The sequence below is a fragment of the Acanthaster planci genome, linkage group LG06 (assembly GCF_054643075.1).
Source record: "Acanthaster planci isolate LZ-2023a linkage group LG06, COTS_SCS, whole genome shotgun sequence".
Taxonomy (NCBI): domain Eukaryota; kingdom Metazoa; phylum Echinodermata; class Asteroidea; order Valvatida; family Acanthasteridae; genus Acanthaster; species Acanthaster planci.
The window spans coordinates 841,860-861,172 of NC_141782.1; the positions used below are offsets into that span (position 1 = coordinate 841,860).

Sequence of the window (19,313 nt, forward strand, 5' to 3'; positions counted from 1 at the left end):
GTGTAAAAAACTAAACAGATTCTGAAGAAATTGTTCCCAACGGCTAATACAGTCACTCAAAAAGGGGAAAAGAAAAGAAAAGCTATGAATATGCCTGCCTGATGTAAGCTTCTGCACCAATGCCCCTGTAATATTATAGTGTAGCGTGAACGAACAGTGTTCTTGGCCTCCACGTTTGGCAAACAAAAGGAAGCAGATTTGCATATACGATACACAGAACAGAACACCGGTGCACCCCTATGCCTTCAGTGGATTCATTCAACAGGCGTAATGAATAAAAATTCAATGCTTTGTTCAATGACCTTCGGTCGACAAAACCAAACATGATCCATTGCCGTTATTAATCATTACTGCTACTATAAAGCGGGACTACGTTCAGCACTGAGAGCGGTGAAACATGGAGGTGTTCGGGTTTGGAGTGTCGATGACATTGGTTCTGGTTGTCGGTACGGTGCTCATATTTGCCTGGTAGGTACTGTTGGCCAATCCAGGTAAAGTAGGGCCTACCTCACTGCCGAGTATTAAGAAAAGGCCGAAACAGTGGTCTCAGTTTCCGGAGTTCAGAAGCTATTTTTAGTCCCCTTTACATGAGTTTCAATTCATGTGTACTGCCGGTGCTGTCCATAGTTTTCATTGTCAAGATGCATATTGTCAATTTCCAGGTATGACTGGTGGTGTCATCACTATTTCCAGAGACGAGGCATCCCCGTGGCCGACTACGTCCCCGTCTATGGTAGTAGTTATTATTTGCGTGACGTAAGATGATGTTTTGTTTCAAATAATACTTAAATTATGATCGGATCAGCAAAATTATACACCGATCCCACTGCGACTGTTGGTCGTCGGTGAAGCCCGGAATGCACATGACTGTCGATGGGGGGGGGTGCTGAAGAAAACAAAGGGGATGTAGAACAAACTGGATAAAGATGAAAGCCAAGAGCCGATAACTCTCTGAAAATTTGAGGTGAGTTTCTTTTCAGTAGAGAAGTTTCGGATTGGGAAGGACAAAATTATGTGATCATTATTCGAGTAAACATGATAAGCCTCATCAATCGCGTATTACAACCAATGCATAAATTCCCTTCTGTGTCACCAGAGAGCAGAATAGGGAACGTGTGTGTTTATCGAGAGTTTCGTTCTTTGTGCTTACCTGAATTGGCTCACCCCCTGCCGTCAATTTGCCATATCTTTAAGCCTGGACTTGAATGACCTCCTGAACTTTAACCCCCAGGGGTCCTCCAAGTACCGTCCATTATTTATTCTTCGTTTTTTTCTTTGTCTATAAACACAGGGAGTATGGAAGGCTTTTGATGAATACAGAAAGAAGCATGGAAAAGTGGTTGGGTAAATTTCTGAATGAATTATTCTGTATCGTTACGAGAAGTTTATACAAGTTGAATTTTGACATGAAAATTGTACAATATTAGATTACATGTCATCCCATTCTCTCATCATGTTGAATGAAGCAGATTAATAATTCCCTGGAACTTTTCTTTTCCTTTTGTGATTCATTCTTGGCTAGGATGTACGGATTTAGACAACCGGTTCTGGTCGTCAGTGACCCTGAAATACTGAAGCATATCCTGGTCAAGAGTTTCTCCAATTTTTACAACCGTTGGGTAAACTTTAATGTTTCTTTCAAGTTCTTCCGGTGGTGCTAAATTTTTGCTCAGGCTGATGCTGCTTGTTGCTGTTGTTGTTGGTGTTGCTGCTATTGTTGCTTTTGTTGCTGCTGTTGTTGCTACTGTTGTTGGTGTCTGTTGCTATTACTACTGTTGTTGCTGTTGTTGGTGTTGTTGCTGCTGTTGTTGGTGTCTGTTGCTATTACTACTGTTGTTGCTGTTGTTGGTGTTGTTGCTGCTGTTGTTAGTGTCTGTTGCTATTACTACTGTTGTTGCTGTTGCTGCTGTTGTTGCTACTGTTGTTGGTGTCTGTTGCTATTACTACTGTTGTTGCTGTTGTTGGTGTTGTTGCTGCTGTTGCTATTGTTGCTGCTGCTGTTGTTGCTGTTGCTACTGTTGTTAGTGTCTGTTGCTATTACTACTGTTGTTGGTGTTGTTGCTGCTGTTGTTGCTGTTGCTGCTGTTGCTGCTGCTATTAATGCTGCTGTTGTTGGTTTCTGTTGCTGCTACTACTGTTCTTGTTGTTGCTGCTGATGTTGTTGGTGTTGTTGCTGCTAATGTTGCTGCTGCTTTCGTTGCTGTTGTTATTGCTGTTGTTGCTGTAGCCACTGCTGCTGCTATTGTTGCTGCTGCTGTTTTTGTTGTTGATGCTGCTGCTGTAACCACTGTTGCTGCTGTTGTTGCTGCTGTCTTTGTTGTTGTTGCTGTTGTTACTGCTGCTGTTGTTGCTGTTGCTGTAACCAATGCTGCTGCTGTTGTTGCTGCTGTTGCTGTTACTACTGTTGTTGCTGCTAATGTTGTTGCTGCTATTGTTGTTGCTGCTGTTACTGCCGTTATTGCTGCTGTTGCTGTTACTATTGTTGCTGCTACTGTTGTTGCTTTTGCTGCTGCTGTAACCAATGCTGCTGCTGTAACCAATGCTGCTGCTGTTGTTGCTGCTGTTGCTGTTACTACTGTTGTTGCTGCTACTGTTGTTGCTGTTACTGTTGTCTGTTGCTGTTACTGCTGTTGATGTTATTGTTATTTCAGTTGTCCCTACGACTGGAGTTGTTGACGCTCCTGCTGCTGTGTTCTTGCAGCTGTTCTTACCACTGCTTCTGCTACATTGAATACGGTGGAGTTTTGAAGTAATAACACCGTTTTATCCTCTTTTTTAAGCCCTTGAGAAATATTTCAGTGTGCAGGAGTCGACTTTGGTGCAGTGCAATAAGTTACTGCCCATCCTCATTGTAAGGGAAACTTTAAGTAACTCGTAAAGTAGGCTTTCTTAATCGTGACTAGATTGCGTCTGTCCTCTTATTCTCTGCAGAAAAGGCCAATGGTCCGTTATGACCGTTCACCTGTCGGTAGAGGTATGTTTTTCTTGGAAGATGGAGATTGGAAGAACATTCGGAACACACTGACGCCGTCGTTAACTGGGGCTAAGATGAAACAAGTAAAGTATATCATCGCTTTACTCGTCATTGGAAGAAGTATTCTAGGAGTGGTTTTGCGCCGTTTTGATTTCAAGCTAATGCAGATTCTCCTGGTTGATAAGGGCAGATTAGCAATAAAACACTGCTTTGGTATCGGAAATGGATGTGCCTATGTGGAATTTTGCCTCAGTCAGTTCTCTGTTGCTAGTACATTTTTTAAAATTTCAGTATATGATAGCAAATAGGGAAACTCCTCGCCCACAGTTTCCAGTGGGTAACATTTTGAGTTCATAATTTGCAGAGGACCCTTAAGCTTTATACAGGAAAAAAATCAATCGCTACTCCCTCAATTATAGAATGTATAGGACATCAAAATTCAGAAAAGGTAAATGAATCAAAGCCGAAAAAGGTGACACAGTTTCGTTTCCCACAGATGTCTCCGGTGATCAACGAGTGTTGTGATACTCTAATCACAAGTATTAGTGAGGCACGAACGGGAGGCAAGGCAGTCGACTGCAAAGCGTAAGTTGGACGGAGTCCTCGCGCTCACTTTGTGGAAGAGGCACTCAAGCAAATCCAAGACATCACTCTACTTGTGGTTTTCAGAAAAGGGCATCACTATGATCGTCTTAAAGAGCAACTCTAAGGAAAACATTTTTCTCTGATTTTATCTGTTCAAATAAATACGGAAGCATCCAAATCGAACGCAGTGTCATTTGACTTCAGAGCTCAACCATAACAAGCTCAAAAGGGCTTTTTAACCATTGTTTATAGCCATTGTTTGGCATGCGCAAGGGATTATCCACTGTGAACACAGGGCTAGGGTTCGCTTCATTGTCTCTGTTTTCTACTCATGATCTGTGACGCAATCTACATTCAGAGTTTGCATCTTGGTAAGAACAGAAAAAAGCCCTCTTTAGCTTGTTATAGTTTTTTTCTGAGACAAATGACACTGCGTCCGATGTGGATGCTGCCATTTTTATTTGAATAGATAGCAAACATATTTTCTGTACAAGTGCTCTTTCAATGTGGTTTGACAAACTGGGACTTAGTCATAGTTAGACTATGTCTGACGCTGTTATTCCCGCTGTTATTTTCACAATCGTGTTCCGAACTTGTGACTGAAGTCTAACAAGCCTGTCTCTCCGTTAAACCCAGTGTTTTTACCATTCTAGGCTGTTCGGTGCCTTCACTATGGATGTCATCGCACGTTGTGCTTTCGGTCTGAATGTAGACTCACAGAAGGACAAAGACGATCCCTTTGTGCAGAATGCGAGAATTTTTCTTGACCCTAGACGCCTCAGAGGACCTCATATTATACTCAGCGGTGAGTTGGTTGCTTACCTGATAGGCTTAACTTGGTAATCTAACTCAACAAGGTTCACGTTTATACAAGTTCTTGAGAATTTCAACGCTGAATTCACAGTACTGGTCGTCTTTTTGAACAATTAGACAAAACGCCGTGAGCACAAGGAAGACAAAGCCTAGCTCGTTTTACCAACTGCTGATCGGGGGTTCAAGCCACAATGCTAGCGGTTAGCAGCGGCCATATTTAAAAAGTACTGTGCGTTGTCTGTTACAATACCAGAAGCAGTCATTTTTTGAATTCAGTTATTCGGTTAAAATCACAGAAATTGAGAAATGACATTTGAGAATCAAAGGGTTTGTCTTTCTTCGTAGCTATTTTTCCAGTACTGGCACGCTTGTTCGGCTTCTTGGGAGTGGACATGGCTTTTGACAAAAAGGCTGCCAAGTTTTTCCAGGATGTTACAGAGGCTACATGTAAATTGCGTGAAGAGGAAGGGGCAACAGCTTCTAAAGTAAGTCACATACAAATAATCAGTGTAGCTTTTATCTGCTGAAAACGAGCTTAGGAAACTCAATGAATAAAATACTGAATTCATAGAAAAAATGATTTCATCCCCACGGCGGGCTTGTCTTCAGTTTATGGAAAACAAGAGACGAAACAAAATAAAAAGTTTACAAACCAAACAAATGCCTTTTCCCACAGTAATCAGTCTAAACTTTGTGAAGTATTGTAGAAATTGCCCCAGAATTTGACAGAGTAAGCAAACTTCACGCAACTTAAAGACTTTTTGTTCAATTTCAAATTGTCAACCAATTATACCAAGTCAAAGAGTATATCACAGCCCAACTCTCTCCTCCAGGAGCGCATCGACTTACTTCAGCTGATGCTGAACGCCCACAATGACCCTGGCACTGATCCAGAAGACACGCCCACTGCAGAGAGCGGGCCTGAGGGTGGCGTGGCCCAACGCAAACCCCTCTCAACAGAGGACATAATGGCTCAGGTGATTGTGGCTCAGTGTGGATATCGACGTGGCGAAGATTTCAAGGGCGTGTTTATTTCACCTGGATCTGAATCACAATTAGTAATCCGTCGTTTGTTTACTGACACAACAACTTGCTTAATGGGTGATATGAACCAGTGTTAGGATCACTGGTCGAGATGCAGATCCGTTCGAAACAAACAGGCCCTGGATAGTTTAGGAGCAAGTTGGCGTGCATCTTCTGCAATCACTCGCAATCCTTTGCCGTCAACCATCTTTACAGCCCTATACAAAAAGATATTCTGGGTACCAGGCAAAAGCGCCCATTGATTGACAAAATCAAAGTTTGCTTATAGTGGTGGTTTGCTTGGTTGGTTTGTTGTAATTGAATCTCAAGGCATATAATATCTGAGGTATATTTGTATTTAAATCATGAATATGCCCCGACAACGTGATCGGTAGTCACGGTATACATGTTAATTTTTAGGGGGTTCAGTTTTTCCTGGCTGGGTACGAGACAACCAACTCGCTGCTGACTTTCACCGCTTACCTGCTGGCTACCAACCAAGACGTGCAGGAGAAGCTACACGCTGAGATTGACAACCTCGCTCCCACAAGGGACAACCTTGGCTATGACGTCATCGCCAAGATGGAGTATCTGGATATGGTGATCAGTGAATCACTGCGCATGTATCCTCCAGTAATCTTGTAAGAATGAGAAACTTTGAAATCAACCGAAGCTATTGTAGGCGTCTTTTGAGTGATTACGCCCATTGCCGAGTGTGACTTACCCTCCTTGGTGGTCCTTAATTTTAAAGAGATTCTCTAGGTACAGAAGAGTATCCGTATAAAATGTGTTTTCCACGAGACGAAATATGACACCTAGTGTCTTACTTTTCCACTTACGTTTGCTTTAATCTTGTTTAGTTTAATTTTGCCCAAACTGTAGTTAAATACGAAAGTAGCGGTGTACTTTACCAACACGTCTTTAAATCTTTTTACATGTACCACAATCAACACAACTTGTGTCAGAAGAGTGCATTCCACCTGTTACACCAATTGTCTCTTTAAATTGATAATCGTTTCAGTCTTGATCGCTTGTGCAACGACACCGTGAACTGTGATGGCTTTGTCATTGAAAAGGGCGTTGCTGTGTTCGTACCCGTCTGGAGCCTTCATCGTGACGAAGAATACTGGAAAAACCCGACAAAATTTGATCCCGAAAGGTAAAAGAAAATAACCGAAACGGGAAATTTGAAAGCGTCTGGACAGACAGGCGGGAGCGGATGTGGAGCTAAATTCTTCAGCTTTGTGATGAGGATTATCCGTTATCTTTGGACGAAAGAAGAAATACCGTCAGATTGCTTTGCCATTGCGTTTAGTTGCAACAGCGATTTAGAGTTTTAAATTCTTCACAATGGAAATTTTACGAAATGAAAGAGCATTTTTCAATGTGCTTCAGAGTTTAATGCCTGCCCTGTTTCCGATTTGTTTCCAACAAAGTTACTACCCTACATTCACCTTTGTGTTTGATGTCATATTTCACGATCACAGATTTAGTCTTGAGAACAAGGCTTCCATCAAACCATTTACCTACATGCCATTTGGCCTTGGCCCCAGAATCTGCTTTGGTATGCGCTTTGCTTTGATGGAAGGCAAGATGGCGCTGGTGCGCATAATGCAACAGTATCGCTTTGATGTCAGCTCGGAAACCGAGGTAAGACGAGAAAGAAACGATCCTGTTTTCAACCGGAGTTTTTGCTCAGAGAAATTAGTGCGGTTTTAGAAACAGAAGCAGTTGATATAAACGAAACGTTGGTTTTTTTCCATCTCTTGTTTTCAGATTCCAATTCCTCTGGGTAAGGGCCTGCTCCTTGCCCCTGCCAAACTGATGTTGAACGTCGTCCCGAGAAACTAGCTCTCAAAATGTCTAGACCACTAGCGTGCTCTCCACGTTGCATTTCCCCTTTTGTAGACATATTTATACCAAAGACAAAATGCTTCTATCGCATACTACCTAGATTTAGTACCAAAGCGCTGACAAGCGAAACCTTTAACCACTGGATATTAAACTTTATTTTGTTTGAACAAGGGACACTTAATCTAAAAGGATAATTACTTTGTGTTTCATTTGTGTAAAATTTATACCATACTGTCTTCAAAAGCTGCAGATAAGCCCATTGAAAGGTACTTTAGTTAGGGCCTATATATGAAAATTTTATTTTTGTTAATTTTCGTAAGCAAGGTATTGGAATGAAAAGAAAGAAAGAAAATCAGCATACAAAATGGCTGTAATTGTTTTTCATTTTGCTGCTTAGGGACAAGTGACAAGCAGTGAGTTAAAATATTCGATTAATTTAGGCTATAGTCCGACAATGCTTTTGTGAAATCTACGACAGCACTGTTTCAATTTCCCATATATTCCATGCATCAAAATCAATATCTTCAATTAAAACCTTACTAGAAAACGTGTAGAACCAATGGGCAGAAAATCGTAATGTCCGTGAATAGTTTTTCAGTTCGTTTTTTTAAAGAAATTGGCTAGTTTCAAGTCACATGAGCAGAGTTGAATTTATTCTTCCATCGTGTGAGTGTTATTGTCTTGCATATTAGATCGTTTTCACTCCATAAACTATGATTACCAGTGTATAGTGTTTGATTTTACCAGATACTGTCCAATATCTTTTCCTGCTTTTGCTGTCAAGTTTACGTAAAGATTGGTTATTTTGCTCCTTTGACTGTAGCGATAAATATCACGATGACATCGTTATTGTTTTGCTTGAGAAACAAATTATTAACATAGTTACCGACATTGTTTCACTTCGTTTAAAACATTGTCACATTTGTTTAGGTAGACTTTTGTAAAATCGTTGTAATGCCATTACGTTTTTAAGTTCATTTTGCATTTCAAAATGTGTTAGGATGCATTTAAGCTGTGGTAAAAGGTCATAAACAAAATCATATTTTCATAGGTAATTTGTTTAAAATCATCCTCAATGCATAAATTACACTGCTTTCCCGGGATAAAGGTTGCGTGACCCTGTGCTTAAATTTAGTACAGTCAACATTTGCAAGGTTAAAGGTGTACAATTGCACTGTTCACTGTAGATATGGCTGTCAACGTAAACAAGGCAATAATGACTGTATGGCTAGTTCAAAGAACTTTCATATATTATGACGAATCTTAAATTGAAATGGATGGACATTTTTCGTAATACAAAATGGCGGGAGCACAAGAAGAATCAAAGGTCATGATTCTGGAGGCAAATGACTTTTTTATCTCCAGGGTTGAATGCGGATCTGTTGATTTCCAATCAGTAAAGTAGACATCACTGTCGAAATTAATAGACCTCAAACATAATGACACAACGCAGGTTTTACCTCAGTGCATTGTGGGTAAAAAGTGGGGATAGAAATCAAAGATGGAGGACACGACTGTCGGTCCTCTACTCGCAGGATAGCAAAAAGTGGGCACATAATGAATGTACGTAAGGAGTGTCCCAAGCTGTGAAAATTTACTGGCGCCTTTGAATGACCGATGCTGTGAATTATTAGTATTATTATTTATCTATTATTATTTTTTATTTGACAGAACACAAAAACGGGCAATACAAAACGGACATTGCAATACAGAACAATGCTTAACCAATGGCACGTGCCAGGAGTTGTTCGGCTTCTTGGCAGTTGACAAAAACCACCCCAGACCTCAGGTGATCCCAATATTGGGGGAAGTATTCACTGCAGAGCATTGAAGTCTGTGCGTACGAGTTCTGAGGTAGTTAGCATGTCGACCGTGTGCCGAGATGTCCCGCCTGACAATATAATAATAAAATAAAATAAAATAAAACCATGTTGTGATAATTAAGTGCGTACCACGTATCCACCTCGACCAGAATTAGCACCCGCTCTTCGGTTGAAAGAGTCATGTTGGTCGCGAGTATTAATTTGGTTGGTAGCGATGCTACTCTAAAGAATGTGTTTTCTAGATGGGGCGTTTCGTTCGTTGGTTACCGGTATACCGATCAAAACATGATGACATATAGCCAAGCACGTTTTGTTAATACATGTGCACTTTCCTATACGGTTCGTAAATGTGACGTTACTTCAGTTCATACCACGCCAACTGCACATAGAGCTACACGAAACCATGGAATCGGAAGGTAACGCGCAATTTGAGAGCTCATCCAATGGAAGGACAGATTACTAGTTCATCCCCCCACCGTGAATGGATTCATCCAACGGGTGCGATGTTCTAGACTTCCTTGTCCAATTATAACTTCAGCTAATATCCACGTCCATTGCCGTCATTATTGATCATTATTGCTTCTACAACGGGACTGCACTTGGTAAAATAGTCAAACATGGAGGTGTTCGGGTTTGGAGTGTCGATGACATTGTTTCTGGTTGTCGGTACGGTGCTCATATTTGCTTGGTAGGTACCGTTGGTCGATCTAGAAAAAGTACCTCACTGCCAAGTATAAACAATCGGTCAAAATATTGTTTTTTCCTGTTAGTTCTGAAGCTAATCTTATGTGTATTCATATCAAATTCGAATCATGTATGGCACTGCTGCTGCCCTGGAAAAATAAGTTTCATTGTTAAAATGCAATCTGTAAATTTTCGCAGGTATGATTGGTGGTGTCATCAGTACTTCCAAAGACGAGGCATCCCCGTGGTAAAGTACATCCCTTTCTTTGGCAGCAGTCATGACATGCGTGATGTAAGATGAAGTTTTGCTTCAAACTATTGAATTATGATAGCATCGGGTCTCTCTTAATTGATGTCACCTCCTAAAGATTGCCACGTGCATCGGTACTTTTTACTTAAGTGAGCTAGTTCGTATTCCAACAGTGCATGCGTCTAAAAGCACGTCTGAGGTCATTCGGACGCGCCTGCTAGGCCTGTCCTACGCAGACTCGTGCGTGTGCTTTGTTTCCTAATGACCCTGTTTTTTGGAAATGTTGTGTGTACGCAGTTGCAATTTTCCCACACAAATAGGCAAGTTCGATCAAGGACGACTGTTAAATAGTGATTGGTAATAGCGCATGTGCAGTGAAGATGATGTGCGAACGTGTTCTAGTAATATACTGTTTTTCCAGCATATGTCTTGTTCATGTGCTACTGAAACTGTTTGTGGCAACCAACGATGCGACCATTGAACCGCGATAGTTGGTCTTGAATACATGTAGCTTACTAGACTAGCCCAACCATCGTCGACTAGCTACTGTTTAACCATGGTCCTTAATCGTACTTACCCCATGACGGCCAAAGAGAGAGCCCACCGTAAGTCAAGAGTTGCAACGATTCACTAGTCGAGTCGAGTCACTGTAACGTAGTGACTGAGTTGGGTCTTTGTAATATAGAGACTCGGATTGAACCGAGTCACTATGCCAAAACGTCTAGTCGAGTCAAGTCACGTTTTTAGCTCAGTCCAGTCAATTTGAACACAGTACACACATAAAAGGAAATAAGAACGACATTCGGCATGTTTAAGTTTGCCTCTGGGTGATATGTGTTCACACCTATCCTACTCTTGATTATAACATTGTAAGTCGGCACTGCAAGTCAATGCATTTTCGCTATTTGCTTTTATTCCTGGGACTCGAGCTTATTATCTTTCACTCGAGTCGAGTCTTCTGATGGGGGCTCGAGTCGAGTTGAGTCATTTTCTCCAAGTGACTGAGTCCAGTCATTAATATCCGTCGGGACTCGAGTCGAGCTGAGTCGCCAAAAATGCCACTCGAATTAGACTTGAGTAGAGGCAATGGCTCGAGTCATTACAACTCCAACCGTGACTTTTTTGGGGGGATTCATCGGATAGACCATGGGTGCAGACGACTGTCACTTTTTGCGGCTTACAAACAAAATCGGGAGGACAGGAATATGGATGAAAATGACAGCCACGGGCCAATATCGTAGTGCTACGAACTCTCTGTAAATTTAACGTGATTTTCTTTTCCTGTTTAGAAGTGTCAGATAAGGAAAAGTATGATGGTCTTTCTACGGATAGGCCTATACAGTATCAGCCTATTAAATGGCCACGTGTTACCTCCATGCATTCCCGTCCGTCTCACCTAACGTGCAGCCCTTGTATAATGTAGAACTTGTCTCTATTTCATAGACTTTCAATCTTTGTGCTAACGGTATAATGGCTCCCTACCTTTCGGTATAGACTCCGTGCCGTCAATTTCCAAGTTCACAAGGCTGAACTAAAATGACTTTCGAAACTTTTAACCCCCGGGTCATCTGTGTACCATCCATTCATCTTCTTTTTTTTTCTCACTAATACAGGGAATATGGAAGGCTTTGGATGAATATAGAGAGAAGTATGGAAAGATTGTCGGGTAAATTTCTGAATACATTATAGACGGATTGGGCCCACTAAATCCCGTGAACTATAGTGGGTACTACATATCTACAAACATGGCGTCCACCAAAAGCAAAGTGTTTAATAAGTATCATTTACCAAAAAATAAAGCCAATGATAGGAACCGTATTCAGACTACTGATGTGCCGGGTAATATGCCCGTAAATTGGCTTTATAGTTTGTAAACAATACTCAAGACACACGTTGATATGAGGTTGATGCCCACTGTAGGTCACGTGATTTAGCGAGCCAAATCGCTCTGTTGTATATCATTAAGAGCCACAACTCAACAATAGTTTATATATATATTAACTTAAATTTGTACGATATCAGATTACATTTTATGTCATCCCATCTGTCACCATCTCTCATAAAGCAAGTTAATAATTCTGTTGATGCTTTCTTTTCTCTTTTGTAACTCTTTCTTGTTTAGGACGTATGACTTCCAATGCCCGGTTCTGATCGTCAGTGACCCAATAATAATTAAGCATATCCTGGTCAAGAGTTTCTCCAATTTTCACAACCGTTGGGTAGAGTTTAATATATTTCTTTCTGCTGTCGTTGCTAATTTGCTCTTATTACTGCTGCTTCTGTCGGTGGTGCTGCTGCTGATGGTGCTGCTGCTGATGGTGCTGCCAATGCTGCTAGTGCCGCTGCTGTTGATTGTGCTGCCTTTGCTGATGCTGCTGATGGTGGTGCCAATGCTGCTAGTGCCGCTGCTGTTGATTGTGCTGCCTTTGCTGATGCTGCTGCTGATGGTGGTGCCGCTGCTGGTGGTGCTGCTGGTGGTACTGCTGTTGGTGCTGGTGGTGTATGCTGCTGCTTTGGTGGTGCTGCCTTTGCTGGTGCTGCTGCTGCTGATGGTGGTGCCGCTGCTGTTGATGCTGGTGTTGCTGCTGCTGGTGCTGATGGTGATGCCACCGCTGTTGATGCTGGTGCTGTTGGTGCTGGTGGTGCATGCTGCTGCTGTTGGTTGTGCTGCCTTTGCTGGTGCTGCTGATGGTGGTGCTGATGGTGGTGCCGGCGCTGTTGATGCTGCTGGTGGTACTGCTACTGGTGGTGCATGCTGCTGCTGTTGGTGGTGCTGCCTTTGCTGATGCTGCTGCTAATGGTGGTGCCACTGCTGTTGGTACTGCTGCTGGTGCTGATGGTGGTGCCGCCGCTGTTGATGCTGGTGCTGGTGGTGCTGTTGGTGCTGCTGGTGGTACTGCTACTGGTGGTGCATGCTGCTGCTGTTGGTGGTGGTGCTGGTGGTGGTGCTGCTGGTGCTGGTGGTACTGCTGCTGGTGCTGGTGGTGCATGCTGGTGCTGTTGGTGGTGCTGCCTTTGCTGGTGCTGCTGCTGATGGTGTTGCTGTTGATGCTGGTGTTGATGCTGCTGCTGGTGCTGATGGTGGTGCCGCCGCTGTTGATGCTGGTGCTGGTAGTGCATGCTGTTGCTGTTGGTGGTGCTGCCTTTGCTGGTGCTGCTGCTGATGGTGTTGCTGCTGCTGTTGATGCTGGTGTTGATGCTGCTGCTGCTGGTGCTGATGGTGGTGCCGCCGCTGTTGATGCTGGTGCTGGTAGTGCATGCTGTTGCTGTTGGTGGTGCTGTCTTTGCTGGTGCTGCTGCTGATGGTGGTGCTGCCTTTGCTTGTGGTGCTGCTGCTGGTGCTGGTGCCGCCGCTGTTGATGCTGCTGCTGGTGGTGCTGCTGCTGTTGATGATGTTGGTGTTGTTATTGCCGTATTTGCTGTTGGTGTGGCTGGCATTGTTGATGTTGCTGCGTTTTTACCACTGTTCTTGCCACCGCATCTTCCAGTGTTGATTTTATAATATCAGTTAAACGTTGAAGTAACCACACCTTTGCATTCTCTTTTTATGCGCTTGAAAAATATGACAATATGCAAAACTTGGCTTTTGTGCAATGTAACTGTACACTGTTCTGCCCGCTCTCATGGTCAAAGGAATTTTAGGGAACTCGGCGAGGGAAATGTACGCTTCCTTAATTGAGACTAGATTCAGTCTGTGCTCCCATTATATGCAGACAAGGCCAATTATTCGCTATGATCGTTCACCTGTCGGTAGAGGTATGTTTTTCTTGGAAGATGGAGATTGGAAGAACATCCGGAACACTCTGACGCCGTCTTTCACTGCTGCTAAGATGAAACAAGTAAAGTAAATCATCGCTTTACTCTTCATTGGAGGAAATATTCTAGGAGTAGTTCTGGGCCGCTTTTGTTTCATGCTAGTTTCCTGGTATATCGAAAGCAGACTAGTGATATTAAAGCTGCTTCGGTAGCGGACTTTGAATGTGGATATTTGGAATTTTGACTTTATCGATTTTCTGTTGCTAGTACTTTTTTATTTCAGTACAAGATTGCCAAAGGCAAATATTTCGCTCACAATTTTCCGAGAGTTACATTTTTAGTTCATTAGTAGACAAACGTAAAGCTTTCTACAAATTGTGTGCCTGAAGTGACGTCATGACACCGGTTCGCCCTTAATTATAGAATGTATAGGACATTTAAAATCAGAAAAAGGCACGTTTTAATAAGGAGTTAAAACCAAAAAGGATGACATAGTTTCGTTTCCCACAGATGCCACCGGTGATCAACGAGTGTTGTGATACTCTAATCACAAGTATTAGTGAGGCACGAACGGGAGGCAAGGCAGTCGACTGCAAAGCGTAAGTTGGACGGAGTCCTCGCGCTCACTTTACGGAAGAGTCACTCAAGATAATCCAAGACATCACTCTACTTGTGGTTTTCAGAAAAGGGCATCACTGTGATCGTCTTAAAGAGCAACTCTAAGGGTATTAATCATCCTCTTAAATGTGGTTTGGCAAAAGGGACCTTAGTTGGATTTCGTCCGACGCTGTTATCCCCGCTACCTTTTTCACAATCGTGTTCCAAACTTGTGACAGAAGTCTTCCAAACCTTTCTCGAGGGACGTCCACGAAATAAGTTATAGTATCTGTTAACTAGATGTGTTTACCATTTTAGGCTGTTCGGTGCCTTCACTATGGATGTCATTGCGTGTTGTGCATTCGGTCTGAATGTGGACTCACAGAAGGACAAGGATGATCCCTTTGTGCAGAATGCTAAGATTCTTCTTGACGCTGGACGCTTCACAAAGCCTTTTGCTATACTCATTTGTGAGTAGTCTGGTTACCTTAAACCCGCTGTGACATTATCATAATTGTGATTTGACGCAACAGCGTTCCCGTTATTGAAAATTTTTTCAGAACGTCAACGTTGATTGTACAGTGCTAGTCGCTTTTTTTTCCTTCTTTCTTTCTTTCTTTCTTTCTTTCTTTCTTTCTTTCTTTCTTTCTTTCTTTCTTTCTTTCTTTCTTTCTTTCTTTCTTTCTTTCTTTCTTTCTTTATTTCTTTCTTTCTTTTTTCTTTTGACAAAAACGTTTCCGGGAGCTAGCACCCCGAGGACCTATAGCCTATTCCGTTTTACCTACTGGTGATTTAGGGTTCCAATGAAGCCACGAATTATTTCAAGTATGTTTAAAAGTATTGTTCATGTCTGTCAAAATGAAGCAGTCATTTTTTTCCTTTGAATTCAGTTAACATTAAGATAAATTCAGTTGTTCTGTTAAAATCACAGAAATTGAGAAGTGACATTTGAGAATCAAAGTGGTTGTCTTATTTCACAGCCATTTTTCCATTTTTGGCCCGCTTGTTTGGCTTTTTGGGAGCGGAGATGGCTTTCGACAAGAAGGCTACCAAGTTTTTCCAGGACGTTACAGAGGCTACATGTAAATTGCGTAAAGAGGAAGGGGCAACAGCCCTTAAAGTAAGTCACAGACGGGGAATCAGTGTGGCTTTTATCTGCTGAAAACGAGCTTAGGAATGATTTCGTTCCCATGGTGGGCTTGTCTTCAGTTTAAGGAAAACGAAACCAACAAAATGAAAATTTTACAAACCAAACAAATACAATGTACGTCATTCGACCGATCTTATTCTAAACGTTGTGAAGTATTGGAGAAATTGCCCCGGAATTCGACAGAGTAGAAAAAGGACAGACTTTTTGTTAAATTTTAAATCATCAACCAATATACCAAGTCAACGAGTACAGTATCTCACAGCCCATCTTTCTCCTCTAGGAGCGCGTCGACCTACTTCAGCTGATGCTGAACGCCCACAATGACCCTGATACTGATCTGGAAGACACGCCCATCGCAGAGAACGGCCTGGAAGGGGGCATGGCCCAACGCAAGCCCCTGTCAACTGAGGATATAATGGCTCAGGTGATTATGGCTCAGAATGAATATCGATGTGACGACGTGGTTGAATATCTAAGAAGCAAAGCGGCACGGCATGGATCCTCTGCATTCACCCACAATCCTTTGCCGTCGACCATATTTGCAGCCCTATACAAAAGGATATTCTTGGTACGGCAGGCAAAGTGCCCATCGATTGACGAAATTAATTTTTCTAGTGGTGGGTTTCGTTAGTTTGTTTGTACTGACTGAATTGTATTTGAATCTCACGGCGTGTAATATCACAGGCAAATTTGTGTTTCAATCATAATGCCCCGACAAATTAAGATAGACAACACGATCAGTAGTCATGCATGGTGCATATTTGTAAATTTTCAGGGGGTTCAGTTTTTCCTGGCTGGGTACGAGACAACCAATACGCTTCTGACTTTCACCGCTTACCTGCTGGCCACCAACCAACACGTGCAGGAAAAGCTACACGCTGAAATTGACAACCTCGCTCCCACGAGAGACAACCTTGGCTATGACGTCATCGCCAAGATGGAGTATCTGGATATGGTGATCAGTGAATCACTGCGCATGTATCCTCCAGTAATCTTGTAAGAATGAGAAACTTTGAAATCAGCCGAAGCTATTGTAGGCATCTTTTGTGTGATTACGCCCATTACCACAGGGCCCGTGTCTGGCTTTTCCTCTAACAGTCGTAATGGTTATACGTTTAGTTTAAAGACGCCTAGGTATACACTGCAAATTTTAGTTTTAATTTCGATTTGGGCGAAAATTAGATATTTTAGTCTAAACACAACTAGTGTCAGAAAAAAATTCCACCTGTGACACCAATTTTAATTGATTTTCTTCTTAGCCTTGAGCGCTTGTGCAACGAAACTGTGAGCTGTGATGGCTTTGTCATTGAAAAGGGTGTTACTGTGGTCGTACCCGTCTGGAGTCTTCATTATGAAGAAGAATACTGGAAAAACCCGACCAAATTTGATCCCGAAAGGTAAAGAAAATGAACAAGGAAAATGCAAAATTCAAAAGTGCCTTGACAGACTGATACTGCTTCGAGACAGGAACTGGTTTGGAGCTAAATTCTTCAGCTTCGTGATAACTGATGTAAACTGTTGACGAGTTCACATGTTGATTGCTCGTTTTCTTTAAAGGGAATATATACCTTCCGATTTTTTTACCTTGCGTTTAGTGCAACAGCGACTTAATAGCATTAAACTCTTCCCAATCGAAATGTAACGAAATGAAGGAATATTTTCCAGTGTGCTTCAGAGATTAATGTCTACCATGTTTGCAATTCATTTGTAACAGAGTTACTACCCCACTTGATTGTCATTATTTTATAATCATAGATTCAGCCCTGAGAACAAGGCAACAGTCCAGCCATTCACCTATCTACCATTTGGCTTCGGACCACGGATCTGTTTTGGTATGCGCTTTGCCTTGCTGGAAGGCAAGATGGCGCTGGTACGTGTGATGCAACAGTATCGCTTTGATGTCAGCTCGGAAACCGAGGTAAGACGAGAAAGAAACGATCCTGTTTTCAACATTTTCAGCTTTGGTAAAGTCATCATTCTCAGCTCGGAGAAGTCAAAACAATTTCCAAGGCGGTTGATATAAATGAAACGTTAGGTTTTCCCTCTCTCGTTTCCAGATTCCAGTTCCTCTGGGTAAGGGCCTGCTCCTTGCTCCTGCAAAACTGATGTTGAACGTCTTCCCGAGAAACTAGCTCTCAAATATCTCTGGCCTGAGATGATTTACAATCCCTGAATATGAAATCTCAATCACCAGATTGCTATTCACATGGGCTTTCCATTATTGAAGACATTATTGTACAAATGCTAAATGCTTCTGCAGTTTAGTACCCACGTTTACTATCAAATCGCTGTTATGTATTTTAAAACGTTAATGGAATGGATATCATGTGCTAACATAATGTCCATTCCATTACCGTTTTAAGAAAACGAACCCTCTACCAAGTTACTCAGCTGATATTAAGCTCTCCTTTTGTAAAGCAAGGGACACTTAATTTACACCACATTATCTTTAAAAGCTGTAGATATGACAGCCGCTCTTGAATGGTTAATGCACCTGAGTTACGAATGAAAATTTGCATGGTTTCATGTGTAAGGTATAGGAATGAAAAGAAAGAAATAAAATCAGCATACGTAGGTTATTATTTCATTTTCCCCAATTAATTATGGATTAGTGACGATTAGTAAAAACACAAACTTAGTTAAGATATTCGCTCAGATTTGACTTTTCCGTCACAATACTCGTAGGAGGCTGCGACTTAATCACTTAGCATTCGTACCCCTCACCATCGGCTTAATCAATATAAATGAATCGAAGCCTTACTATAAAACCGGTAGAACCAACGGAAACACAATTGTAATGCCTGTAAGTAGGTTGCAGTTCATAGCATTAAAGAAATACACGCAGTTTTAGTAACATGAAAGCAGTTTGTTCTAAAGTCACTTGTAGCAGAGTAATGTTATTCATTCATCGCATGAATAATATGATTTTGCCCTTCAACATGCATGTTTATGGCTTTTGTTGTCAAGTTTACGTAAAGATTGGTGTAATTTTGTTTTGTTTTTGTTTTGTCTTTGACTGCGATAAATGTCACGAATATTTCGTAATTACTTTGCTTCAAAACAAATTTAACATTGTTTCATTTCAGGAATTCATTAAAAGATGAATTAGACATAACATACCGCATTATTACTGAAGAAAACGTACCGTCAAAATATTCTTTTTAACGGAGACTTTTGACGTTTTCGTTTAAATTGTTATATCATTACTTTCTTAAGTTCGTTATTTCATTTCAAAATGTGTTAGAATGCATTCAAGTTGCAGTAGAACACCATGATCAGAATTCATATGTTTTAGGCAGTAAACAGACTTTATGAGTTCATTAAAAACAATATCCTTCGACTTTAAGGCATGGGTTAAAATTTATTCCTGGGAAATTTAATAAACCCTGCAGGATTTTATTTTTGGTCTATTTAACCACATGCCAAGTTCATTGTACACAATCAAACCGCTTACCCACATTGATATGGCTGCCAAGGTAAACAAGGCAAACGATCACACCGCGTGACTGTAGTTCAAAGAACTTTCTGACCAATTTGTTTTTAATGCACAGGTTGGCTAGGTGGCGCACTAACCATTTCTGTCGAGGGAGCGGTGGCGTCAATGCAGGGTTCTAATTTACGGGGGGGAGAGTTGGAGGCAAATTTTCTGGAGGCGGTTGCTCCGGTATCAAGTGGGCTGCGGGAGCAAAGGGGCTTGCATATGAGAGCTTCAAGATGGGCTGCTCACCTACCCGTGAACCCAGTCCCCTTTTCGTCATTGAGGCCATGGAGAGAGTTGATTGAAGTGTAATCAGACAAATCTGA

General features: G+C 41.8%; 2 protein-coding genes across 4 annotated transcripts; both read left to right on the forward strand.

The window, feature by feature from the left end:
* Positions 1 to 314: 314 nt before the first annotated feature.
* On the forward strand, positions 315 to 8,575 carry LOC110974856 (cytochrome P450 3A6-like). 2 transcript variants are annotated; one of them, XM_022226765.2, is made up of 13 exons: positions 315 to 468; positions 663 to 756; positions 1,292 to 1,344; positions 1,523 to 1,619; positions 2,932 to 3,057; positions 3,471 to 3,559; positions 4,213 to 4,364; positions 4,718 to 4,857; positions 5,206 to 5,349; positions 5,816 to 6,036; positions 6,417 to 6,554; positions 6,883 to 7,045; positions 7,172 to 8,575. In XM_022226765.2, exons 1-13 carry the CDS (start codon positions 398 to 400, stop codon positions 7,244 to 7,246), a joined length of 1,563 nt encoding a protein of 520 aa, XP_022082457.2. In that variant the 5' UTR covers positions 315 to 397; the 3' UTR covers positions 7,247 to 8,575. The 2 variants fall into 2 exon arrangements, with proteins under 2 accessions (XP_022082457.2, XP_086993688.1); XM_087137562.1 differs by having other exon boundaries at positions 663 to 733.
* Positions 8,576 to 9,424: 849 nt separating this feature from the next.
* LOC147798719 (cytochrome P450 3A6-like) lies at positions 9,425 to 18,908 on the forward strand. 2 transcript variants are annotated; one of them, XM_087137563.1, is made up of 13 exons: positions 9,427 to 9,760; positions 9,955 to 10,048; positions 11,620 to 11,672; positions 12,129 to 12,225; positions 13,720 to 13,845; positions 14,273 to 14,361; positions 14,678 to 14,829; positions 15,340 to 15,479; positions 15,790 to 15,933; positions 16,285 to 16,505; positions 16,769 to 16,906; positions 17,265 to 17,427; positions 17,567 to 18,908. In XM_087137563.1, exons 1-13 carry the CDS (start codon positions 9,690 to 9,692, stop codon positions 17,639 to 17,641), a joined length of 1,563 nt encoding a protein of 520 aa, XP_086993689.1. In that variant the 5' UTR covers positions 9,427 to 9,689; the 3' UTR covers positions 17,642 to 18,908. The 2 variants fall into 2 exon arrangements, with proteins under 2 accessions (XP_086993690.1, XP_086993689.1); XM_087137564.1 differs by lacking the exon at positions 13,720 to 13,845 and having other exon boundaries at positions 9,425 to 9,760.
* The last annotated feature ends 405 nt before the right edge of the window (positions 18,909 to 19,313 follow it).